At 48.3% G+C, this 12,442-nt stretch overlaps 1 protein-coding gene across 1 annotated transcript in view; it reads right to left on the bottom strand.

The window, feature by feature from the left end:
- Nucleotides 1–376: 376 nt before the first annotated feature.
- LOC132382949 (SH3 domain-binding protein 1-like) overlaps nt 377–12,442 on the bottom strand; it is an 80,959-nt gene continuing 68,893 nt past the window's right edge. The window contains exons 17-19 of the mRNA XM_059953558.1: nt 9,689–9,843; nt 7,106–7,567; nt 377–1,577 (exon numbers count right to left, since the gene is read on the bottom strand). Of these exons, the coding sequence (XP_059809541.1) occupies nt 1,531–1,577; nt 7,106–7,567; nt 9,689–9,843 (664 nt within the window). The 3' untranslated portion in view covers nt 377–1,530. The remainder of the gene's footprint in view (nt 1,578–7,105; nt 7,568–9,688; nt 9,844–12,442) is intronic.

Below are 12,442 nucleotides of genomic sequence, written 5' to 3' on the forward strand. Positions count from 1 at the left end.
GGTGACCTGGGTTCAATTCCTGCCACTGACTGTGAAGAGTTTGCACGTTCTCCCAGTAACGGCAGGGGTTTCCTCTGGGTGCTCCAGTTTCATCCCACATCCCAGAGACATGCAGGCCAATAGGGCAATTTGTCAAATGTGGCATCATTCTGTTCCTATGCATTATGGTCTTATGGTCTTATTGGGCCTAATAGGTTGTTACCATGCAGTAGGTCTAACATTAAAAAGATCTTGTACAACTATAACCAACAGGGTTATAGACCAAAAGCTGAGACGAGGGATTAGGCCCGATTGTTCTTCCATGGCTAGCATGAACTCAAAGGACTGAATAAGCTGCAAAGATGTTCTTTTCTCAGATAAATGAATAGCAAGTCAGAAAACTCTAATTTCTTTTATTACTGTGGCATCAGACATATTTAAATTACACAAGGCACTTTTCATGTAGTATTTACAGTGAGATATTTTTGTACAAAAATAAAGAGGCCTGGGCCACTGGGGACAGAAGATGGCACTTCTGATCAGAGGGCTGAAGCAGATGGAGGCAGAGGCGTCCCACCCCTCACTGGAAGCCCACTCACTGCGCCGCAGTCCGGGCAGAGACCGGGCTGAATGCTCCACTGCGCTCACCGCAAGGTGCCAGCTCTGGCGCACGGGGTCGTACTCTTTGTCCTGAGGCAGGTGGCTGAGAAGTTGAGCTTCCCCCACTTCAGAAACGCCGGCACCGACGGGAGAATGGGTCGGGCAGCACAGTAGCGTAGCGGCTAGCGCCACGCTGTACAATGCCAGTGCTAAGACCAGTGTTCAATTCCTGCTGCTGCCTGTAAGGAGTCTGGAATGTTCTCCCTGTGATGACGTGCATTTCCTCCCACACTCCAAACACGCAGAGGCTAGGGTCAGTAAGTTGTGGGGTTGCTACTTTGGCGCACTTGCGGGCTGCCCCCAGCACATCCTCGGACTGTGTTGGCTGTTGACGCAAATGGCGCATTTCGATGTACGTGTGACAAATAAGGCTAATCTTTCGTGGAGTGACTACACACTCTGGAAATGCTCTGGAACGTCTTGCATCTGAGGACAGCACCATTTTACCCCCTGGCTGAGACTGGGCAGAGGCCGCACTCAGTCCTCGGATCTCTGTCCCTGATTTGCATCCCCATGCCAGGGGGCAGAACATTTCCGGGGATGGGAGTTGGTCTTGAACTGGAACGCTCTTCTCCTGCCTGGCGACAGACTGCTCGCACTTGTCATGGTCATTGCTGGTTCCGTCAAGTCTCCTCCACCCTCACTCCAGACCTTCGGCCTTCCCCGTTGACAAAAGGAAAACCAGGATCTGCCCGAAGCAATTGGACGCTTCTCCGGCGTGAGCTAACCAATAGGACAGGCAGGTCTCAAATCCTCACTTTCTCATTAGATGCTGGAGTGGTAGGGGAGCCAAAAAAATAATTTGGATTGCAGGAGCTCCAGTGCTCTCCAATCATAGGTTCTGTTTTTGGAACTGGGTGGGTGGGGGGAGTACAGGAAGGATGATGATCATCATGACTGCTCTTCTGTGGTGGCTTCTGGTAACTGCTCCTGGGAACCTGCAAGGAAACAGACGGTACAGGCTCAGTTCCCCTTATCCAAAATGCTTAGGGCTGGAAGAGCTTTAGGTTTTAGGCAAAATGATAGATCGGCATGGACTGAATTACCTGTTTCTGTGCTGTATGACTAAGATCCTATCAGATCACTTCTTCTTCAGCCCTTTATCTCTTCCACCTATCCCTTCCCAGCTTCTTACTTCACCTCCCTCTCCTACCCACCCACCTGGTCTCGCCTGTCACTTGCCAGTTTCTACTCCCTAACCTCCCCTCCTCCCCTCTCATTCTGGCTTCCTTTCTAGTCCTGATGAAGAGTCTCTTTACAGTGAGCAGCATGGTAGTGTAGTGATTAGCACAACTCTTTACAGTACTATCGACCCGGGTTCAATTCCCGCCGCTGCCTATGCGGTGTTTGTACGTTCTCCCCGTGACCATGTGGGTCTCCTCCGGGTGCTCCGGTTTCCTCCCACAGTCCAAAGACGTACTGGTTGGTGCTTAATTGGTCATTGTAAATTCTTCCATGAATGGGCTAGGGTTAAATCGAGGGTCGCCGGGTAGCGTGGCTTGAAGGGCCGATTCCACACTGTATCCCAATAAATAAAGAAGAAAGACATCGACTCTCTATTCTTTTCCTTAGCTGCTGAATTCCTCCAGCATTTAGTGCGTGTAGCTCAAGGCTGAGTTGTCCCTCTGTATCAAGTTGCAATGATGTGCAGTGATCTGCTGCCTACTAGCCCAATGCGACTGTGTAAGTTGCGGCAAGGCGAGGGTTGAAGACAACGTCCAGGCAAGGATAACCCGGCCAGTTGTGGTCCAGTGAGACCATCAGAGGCGCCTTCGCTTAGGACAGACGAGATAGACTGGGGTGTCTGCGACAATCCAGATGAGTAAGGTCTCTGTCGTGTCACAGAAAGAGCTTTCTGGAACATAGCAGTCCTTTACACAGGGGATGCCTGAGACAGGTGGGATAAGGATAATGGAAGGATGTGAAACCCTCTTTGGGGGCAGACACAGATTGTGTCGGTCACTTTAATATCTACGCTTCTAAACTGTGGAATTCAAAACCTAAAGCTATGAGGGATGCAGCCCAAGTTCATGCTTATAAATGGCGGGTCAAAGCCCATTTATTTAACCTCGCCTTTAACTAACATCTTTTTGTCTTTTATTGCCATGTTTATTTTATTTTCATGTTTGTTCTTTTATCCTATTGTAAAGCACTTTGAATTACATCATCTTTCTTTAAAGCTCTTTAAATAAAGTTATTATGATTATTAAATCTCCACAAGCGTTGTATGGAGTATTGGCCATACTCCTGAGGGAGCCTGTGCTCATTTTGAGTTGTGGATTTTCCCCATTCCCACCACTCACAGCTCCCCCCATCCATCCACTCCTTCCATCCTCACACCCTCCCCACCACCATTCCCCCATCCCCATCTCTCACAACTCCCAACACCCATCCCACTCCTCACACCCTCCCCACCAATCCCCCCTTTCCCCATCTCTCACAACCCCCAACATCCATCCCCTATCCCCAGTCCTCATAACCCTCCAACACACAACCCCTTATTCCCACCCCTCACAACCCAACATCCATCCCCCTAACCCAGCCCTCATTACTTCCCCCGACACCCCTCCCATTATCCCCAACCCTCACAACAACACCAACACGTTATCCCCTATCCCGACCCCTCAGAACCCCCAACACCTATTCCCACCCCTCACAACCACCCAACACCTATCCCCCTATCCCTGGCCCTCACAAACCCCCAGCACGTTATCCCCACCACTCACAAACCCCCAACACCCATCCCACTCCTCACACCCTCCCCACCAATCCCCCCTTTCCCCAGCCCTCACAACCCCCACAACACCCGTCCCCCTATCCCAGGCCCTCACAAACCCCCAGCACATTATCCTACTCCTCACACCCTCCCCAGCAATCCCCCCTTTCCCCAGCCCTCACAACCCCCCAACACCCATTCCCGTATCTCTGGCCCTCACAAACCCCCAGCACGTTATCCCCACCACTCACAAACCCCCAACACCCATCCCACTCCTCACATCCTCCCCACCAATCCCCCCTATACCCAGCCCCCACAACCCCCGTCCCACACCTCACACCTTCCAGTTAGAAAGATCAGTCCTCTCTCTCCACCTTAAGTCATTATAAGCATCTTGACTTGAGCACCGGTACTTAAAGGATATGTCACCTAATTGTTTCTCCAAATTGCTGCAAGTTCAAAAATAACAGCTACCACACATAGAGGGTGCCCTGTTTTTGGCCACTCCGTTAAGAAACGGTTCCAAATAGATTTGCAAGGGCACTGTCAGAATTGTGAGACTTTACCGTTGGGAATGTGAAAGAGACGAGGCTCTTTTCTCTAGAATGGAGAAGACTGATGGGGCTTTAGAATCAGTAAAGGAATCCGAAGCATCTTCTCTGCTAGAAGGATGGACCAGAACAAGGGACCAGGGAGACGGAAGAACGTGGAACTTGCTCTTGTGCAGTGGCTGAGGAGACCTGTGACGGGTTTAAGGCAGGGCTTCTCAACCTGGGATCCACAGAGCCCTCGGTTAATGGTAGCGGGTCCATAGTATAAAAGAGGTTGGGAACCCCTGGTTTAAGGTGAAGCACAAGATGGAGAAGGGGGAAGGGTTAAGGATAGTAGCTGAAATGAAGAGGAGTGGGAGGAGGCACTAGCAAAGTTCAAAGTTGATCTATTATCATAGTATTTATATATCACCACATACAGCCCGAAGATTAATTTTCCTGCAGGCATTCATAGTAAAACAAACAAATGGAACATAGAAGAGGACAGCACCAATCTTGGCATCATCCACAAATTTACTAACCCACCCATCTGCATTTTTATCCAGACCATTTATATACATTATAAACAGCCGAGGTCCCAGCACAGATCCCTGCTGAACACAACTAATGTAACTGAGCCGATGAAAAACTACTCACAAACCCAGAGTGTTCCCCAGGTTTTCTGTGTTTCGGATATGGACTTGGACTACAGACGTTTTTTTCAGCGTTATCGTTTTTTTAATATTCTGCATTTTTGCCTGTCCTTTCTTGTTTCTCTGTGCGTGGGGGAGGGGGATTTGGGGGGTTGACGAGCGCCTGTTCCATTTTTTTTTGTGTGGGGAGGAGGGATTTGGGGTGGGGGTAGGTTGATGGTCGTACTTTCCTTTCTTGGTTTCCTGACCATCTGGAGAAGAAGAATTCTAGGTTTGTATACTTTGATAATAAATGAACCTTTGAACCTGTGGTCAAACAAAGACTGGCAGACAACCAAAGTGCAAAAGAAGCCAAACAATGTAAATTCAAATGAATAAATAATACAGAGAACATGAGTCCTTGAAATGAGTCCAATGAACCAGTTCATTGTTGAGGTGAGTGAAGTTATCCACACAGGTTCAGGAGCCTGATGGTTGAAGGGTTATAACTGTTCCTGAACCAGGCAGGACTGCTAACTGTGCCGATCTTGTCCAAGTCGACAGCTGCACAAGAATTAGGGTGCTGAGAAAGGCACACGTGGAATAGTAGCCTTTATATGTCAAGGGACTGAAATCTAGAGTCAGGAAGTTATGTAGCAGCTTTGTAAAAGTCTGATTGGGCTGCATCTGGAGTTAGTGCATTCAAATCTGGTAACCCTATCACAGGAGGAATATTGAGGATTTGGAGAGGATATAAACAAGGTTTCCAGGATGTTGTCTGGATTAGAGGGCACATGCTATAAGGAAGGGTAAGACGTACTGACGAAGAATCTTGGCCTGAAATGTGGACTGTTTATTTATCTCCATAGAGGCTGGCTGCCTGACCCGTTGAGTTCCTCCAGCATTCTGTGTGTGTTGCTCTGGATTTCCAACATCCGTAGAATGCCTTGTGTCTGTGGTTGTAAGACGCACTGGGGCAGCAGAAGCTGAGAGGAGACCGGATAGAAGTTTACAAAATAATGAGATGCATAGAGTGACAGTCATTATCTTTGCCCTGGGTCAAAATGTATAATAACAGAGGGCGCACATGTAAAGTGAGAGGGGGAAGTACAAAAGAGATTCGCGGGGCATGTTTTTTTTGAAAACACAGAATGGTGGGTGCCTGGAATGTGAGGTGGAAATGTGGACATTGCGGTAAGGCAAGAATAAAAGACAACATCCAGGTGAGGATGGCTGTGCTGTGGTCAAACCCAGACAAGAAAGACCTTTGAAGTGAAACAACCTCTGCTTACTACAGATGAGATAGGCGGGGGTGACTGTGACGGTGTGTAGTCAAGCCAAGTGAATGAAGCCCCAGTAGAGAGTCTAGAAAAGTCTCCCTATAACATAAGCTTCACTACTATAACACAGTAGGGAGTGCCGGATACAGATGAGATAGGACTAACGGAACGATGTGAAATACACCAACAGCTAAGGTCTGTACTAACTTCAAAATGACATCAGTTGTCAGCTTGAAGTTTTGATTGACTTTTAAAATCTCTACTGAGAATGGTGATTGATTTTATAAGTAAGAAATTCAAATAGATGTACAATTTACCAAATGGTCAATATCCATACATGGTAAGCCATTTCAGTATAAAAATAGTAGTTTTCTGTTGAGATCACTGTTGCCTCTAAGCTGCGCGGGTGTACAGTAACACAGTAACTGAAATGTCACCACATATGTAGCCCAAGCTGCCATGCAACTAGAAAAAATTTACAAAACGTTGAAGGTTTTTTGTTGAATTTCATTATACCCTTTAGTTAACAAATAAAATCAAAAGTAGGTGATATTTCAATTTTCATTCGAGATAGCCATAGTACGCATATTACAAAAAAAAAATTAAAGTGTCGTGCAGTCTTCAGGCCATGTAAAAGTTTCCTGCCCAGAGCAATGGCTGGCCTGTAAGAAAAAAACATTTGAGGGAACACTGGTTCAGAAGTCAGAACAGTGTGGGTGACAGGGCCATGCTGTTCTCCCTGTGCACGAGAACAGTATGCTTGAGTCATAGGAGAGTGAGAGAGAGAGTGAGAGAGAGAGTGAGAGAGAGAGTGAGAGAGAGAGTGAGAGAGAGAGTGAGAGAGAGAGTGAGAGAGAGAGTGAGAGAGAGAGTGAGAGAGAGAGTGAGAGAGAGAGTGAGAGAGAGAGTGAGAGAGTGTGAGAGAGTGTGAGAGAGTGTGAGAGAGTGTGAGAGAGTGTGAGAGAGTGTGAGAGAGAGAGAGAGAGAGAGAGAGAGAGAGAGAGAGATTGTTTGTTTGTTTGTTTGTTCTGGGCCTAATTATTTTAGTTACTTTATTTTATTTTCAGCAATGACAGAATCTGATACAGTAGGGTGTTTAAGTGGCACATGAGTATGCAGAGGATGGAGGGGTATGGACCAGTTGGTGGTAGAAGGATTAACTTAATTTGGCGTTATCCATTTAATTAGTTCAGTGTAACATTGTGAGCTGGAGGGCCTGTTCTGGACCTGTACTATACTTTGTTCAGTTTTATCAAATGCTTCTCCACATTTCCTCCCTCAACTGCTGCCCCCCTTTTCCACGCTTACCACTTTTGTCCTCGGAGGAAGATCCGTTCATCTCCAATTTCACACCGGAAATCATCGCCTGACCGGCCGAGTAGACCCTGGTCCTGGGCGTGGCCTCAGGCTGCATGTCCCAGCAGACCAGCACCCGCTGGTGCGAGGGCAGCGTTTCGGGGATGGTCCGCTTGACCAGGGCCTCCAGCGTCTGCTTGCTCTTGTCCTTGGAGCCCAGCTGCAGGCCGTCTGCCACCATCGAGCTGGGCAGGTCCAGGCTGGTGGTCCGCAGGTGGGAGCGAGGGGCGGGAACGGGAGGGGGGGGCACTGCGGGCACTCGGACCGGACCGGTGGTGGCTCTGCGGCTGATAGGTACCCGCTCCTCGCCGGTGTTGGTCAGGGTGCTGCAGACTGGCTTCGATGTCCATGGCAGATTGGCTTTCGGCTGCTGTGGGGGAGGGTAGGACGGTCTGGTGGGGCCTGGTTTCTTTGCTGGAACAGGGAGACAAAACGCATTTCGTGTTACGGTCGGTGGTGGACCCCACTACACTGGAGTTCCTGGAGCCAATAGCTTTGCTGATACACTCTTCTGCATGGAAGCACAACGGCTTGACACAGCAAACAACCACAAAATCTGCACAGAGTTGTGGACCCCTTCAGCACATCTCAGAATTTAACCTCCCCTCCATGGACCCTGTCTACCCTTCTTGCTGCCTCACTAAAGCAACCAACTCAATCAAAGACCCACCCATCCCACACATTCTTCCTCTTTTCTCCCCTTTCCCGTCAGGCAGAAGATACAAAATTCTGAAAGCACGCACCACCAGGCTCAAGGACAGCGTCTTGTTAGCATGGCAGACGACATGAACATTGAATTCTCCAACTTCCGATAATTCCACTCCCCTCCCTTCCCCCATCCCAGTTTCACTCTGCCTCCTCCTCCAGCTGCCTATCACCTCTCTCATGATTCCGCCTTCTTCTATTACCCATAGTGCTTTCCCCTTACATTCCTTCCTCACCTCTCCTGCCTATCCCCTCCCTCACCCCTTGGTCATTCCTCTGATTGGTTTTTCACCTGGCACCTTCCACCCTCCCCCCACCTTCTTTATAGGGCCCCTGCCCCCTCCCTCTTCAGTCCTGACGAAGGGTCTCGGCCCGAAACGTTGACCGCTCATTTCCACGGATGCTGCCCCACCTGCAGAGTTCCTCCAGCTTGTTGTACGTGTTTCTTGTTATCAGCCTCTCGAAATGGGCCTCTTGCACAATAAGATAAATCCTGGACCTCATAATCCGCCTCTATATAATCTTGTGGCTTACTGTTTACCTGCACACCGCACTTTCTCTGTGGCTGTTACGCTTCATTCTGCATTGTTACCGTTGTACCTCACTCTACCTCAATGCACTGAGTAATGGTCTGATCTGAATGAACAGCGTGCAAGACAAGCTCTCCGCTGTGACAATAATAAACCAATACTAATGCCAGGCACAACTCTGCCACAGACGGGCCCAGTCCTGTCTGCGAGAGGAGGGGGCCAGGCGTGGGCTAGCAACCTCATCCTGTAAACACCCAGCGCTACAGCCACACCAACAGCGCCTCCAATCACCTCAGCCCTGGGAGAGGGAGGATTTTCAATGGGCTACACCTTGAAAGATTGAAAGACTGGCCCAGGACAGAGGACCATATTAAGTTGCTGTCGGCGGCCTATCTCACAGTAGGAATGAGGGGCCCTTAAGAAGAAGAGTAGTAAGCAATACAAATATGTGCTGTGAGCAAGGCCCTGTAAAGTTGTTATAGTCGGGGTTGGTAATGGGGATAAGCTCCCACTACCTATTAAATGCTCCCAGTGGTGTGCATCTCAAATAGCCTCTGACAACCGAGTCCAGCCCCTGGTCTTCACGTGTGGTTTAGCTACTAAACCCGGCGGAACTATTTCTACTGACAGAAGAAGAGGCAAAGGCGGGTTACTGGCGCCTTAAAATGAGTCGCTTCAAGCAGATGGGGTTCGTCAGCCCATCTAGGAGAAGGACAACTCTGATCTCAAACCTCCGCTGCCTTGCGGCTGCACCCACTCGTGGGGAAGGCTTTGGGAGTGAACCGCGAGGGAAAGATCCAGAGCTGGGCACAGGCACAAAAACACACACACAAAAGCCATTTTGAATTCAATGATGAATCCACTCGATCGCACTGATAATCCCCACGTGCACCTTCCTCTAATCACAATCTTCACTCTTTCCTCACTACACTGCAAGTCTCCCTCTCTTTGATGTAGAATTCTCACTTTCAATTGAAAGCATTTACTAAAATTACTGGAACAGAAATAGCAAACGCAGGAAATACCCAGCAGGTCAGTCAGCAGCTGTAGAAGCAGTATCAATAGTTTTCCATTTTTTCCATTAGTCAATAGCACCTCATTTTCATGTTCCGTTCCCTACCCCCTCCCCTCCCACAACTCGAAGTGATGCAACAAAAAAACTCTCTCCAAAGTGGACCACAGCCTCTTCAACAGAAAGGAGACATGACCTCTCCCTCCAACCCGAACTGGAATCCTCAACATGACCCAAGAATGACCAAGCTAGTTCATTAAAACTAAGGTATGCTTCGTCACCGCTAACCTTTCTTCGCCGAGTTGTTAGGATTCTGGCTGGCGGTAACCTCGGCCTGGACGGATGGGGTCTGGTTCGGTCGGGCTTCCACTTTGCTGGGCCCCTCAGCCATGTGCGAGGGCGGTGATGGTGGAGGAACCAAGGGCTGTTCCTCGCTCAAGCACCTGTCCGGAGAAGCAGATGTACATTGACCCAGATCACTCTCAGCATGGTAGTGTAGAGGTTAGCACAACACTTTACAGTACAGACAACCCAGGTTCAATTCCTGCCGCTGTCTGAAAGAGTTTGTGCATTCTTCGCGTAACCGCGTGTGTTTCCTCTGGGTGCTGTGGTTTCCTCCCACAGTCCAAAGGTATTGTCCTGTGATTAGGTCAGGGTTAAATCGGGGCATTGCTGGGTGACATGGTTCAAAGGGCCAGAAGGGACTACTCCGCACTGTATCTCAATAAATAAGTAATTTATTCCTTAAAATAGGAATCATTGAGTAGACTTGAATTTAGTTTCCAGATAGTATTCTTTGGTTGTAGGTCAAAATCAACAGATAAGTATATAGGTGCATGGTCACTTACATCTATTGTTCCAATTCCACAGGTGTTGATTTTGCCTTTATCTTTTCCAAATGTTATGAATAGTCTATTCTTGTATACACAGAATGGGGGGCAGAACAATGAGTGTAATCCCTTCTGTCGGGGAAAAGGTCTCTCCATGTATCAATTCGACCAACATCCTCAAAAAGTGTATTAACTTTCTTATGTAAGGATTTTGTTTCATAGGTTTTTCTATCGGAAGAGTCTAACTTTGGTTGTAATTGTAAATTTAAGTCTCCCCCACAGAATATACAATTCATAGGATTAGGGATCCAAGAACAAAAGTGATAAAAAATAAGTAATTTAAAATATTTAATCCAATCACAAGCAAGAGAAAATCAGCAGATGCTGGATATCCAAGTGACACACACACAAAATGCTGGAGGAACTCAGCAGGCCAGGCAGCTTCTATGGGAAAGAGCACAGCTGACGTTTTGGGTCAAGACCCTTTGTCGGGACGAGGAGTCAGAATACGAGGGTGGGCAAAGGGGAAGGAGAAACACAAGGCGATGGGTGAAACCAGAGGGAGGGGCAAGGGGAAGGGGTGAAGTAAAGATCTGGGAAGTTGATTGGAGAAAGAGCTGTAGTGCTGGAGAAGAGGGAATATGATAGGAGACGACAGGAGGCCATAGGAGAAAGAAAAAAAGGGGAGGAGAACCAGACGGAGGTGATGGGCAGGCAAGGAGATAAGGTAAGGGGGTGAAACGGGAATGGGGTATAGAGAAGCCGGTGGGGGTAGGATCACCAGAAGTTTGAGAAACCGATGTTCAAACCATCAGGTTGGAGGCTACCCAGACGGAATATAAGGTGTTGCTCCTCCACCCTGATTGTGGCCTCATCACAACAATAGAGGAGGCTATGGACTGACATGTCGGAATGGGAATGGGAAGTGGAATTAAAATGTGAGGCCACTGGGAGATCCCGCTTTTTCTGGTAGATGGAGCACAAGTGCTTGGTGAAGCCGTCAGCCAATCATCATCGGGCCTGACTGATATACAAGAGGCCACACCGGGAGCACCGGATACAACAGACTCTCAGACTCTCAGGCGGTGTCACCCTGCCTGGAAGGACCGTCTGGGGCCCTGAATAGTAGGGAGGGGGGTGTAGGGGCAGGTGTGGCACTTGTTCTGCTTGCGAGGATAAGTGTCAGGAGGGAGATCAGTGGGGAGGGATGGATTGTCAAGGGAGTCATGTAAGGAGCGTTCTCTGGGGAAAGCGGGGGGGGGGGGGGGGTAAAGATGTGCCTGGCGGTGGGATCCCCGTTGGAGATGACGGAAGTTATAGAGAATTATCTACTGGACGCAAAGGCTGGTAGGTGAGTACAAGAGGAACCTTATCCCTGGCAGGGTGGTGGTAGGTTGGGGTGAGGGCAGACATGCGCAAAGTGGAAGAGATGCGGTTGAAGGCAGCGTTGATGATGGAAAATTTAGTCGCTGTTTTTCTGGCCGTTTCAACTGTATCCCTGAACACGTACATGTACAGTTCCTTTAAACGAAGTAAAGCACTTCTAGGTGTAATCCAGGAACATTATTAGGGAGAATTTGACACCAAAGAGCATACACTGAATACAGACAGCCAACAGATGTTTGAAGGAGATGGTTTAAGATTTTTTAGGAGCTGTTTAAGAGGCAGTTGGACATATGGGGATAGTCAGTGAATAGTGGGATATGGATCGTGTGTGAGCAGAAGATGAAGTTTAATTTAGCTTCACGTTCAGCACAGAGAGCCAAAGGGCTTGTTCCGATGTTCTACAGTTCGAGAGTGGCCACTTTATCAGGTACACCTGCTCATTAATGCAAATATCTAACCAGCCAATCGCGTGGCAGCTGCACAATGTATAAAAGCATGCAGACATAGTCGAGAGGTTCAGTTGTTGTTCACACCAAACATCAAAATGGAGAAGAAATGTGATCTAAGTGATTTTGGCCCTGGAAGGATTGCTGGTGCCAGATGGGGTGGTTTGAGTATCTCAGAAACTGATCTCCTGGGATTTTTACGCACAACATTCTCTAGACTTTCCAGGGAATGATGAGAGAAACAAAAAAATATATATAGTGAGTGGCAGTTCTGTGGAGTAGAGATATTAGAAGAGAATGGCCAGACTGGTTCAAGCTGACAGGAAGGAGACAGTAACTCAAATAACCATGTTACAACAGTGGTGTGCAGAAGAACCTTT

This window comes from Hypanus sabinus, chromosome 29, assembly GCF_030144855.1.
Source record: "Hypanus sabinus isolate sHypSab1 chromosome 29, sHypSab1.hap1, whole genome shotgun sequence".
Lineage (NCBI taxonomy): Eukaryota > Metazoa > Chordata > Chondrichthyes > Myliobatiformes > Dasyatidae > Hypanus > Hypanus sabinus.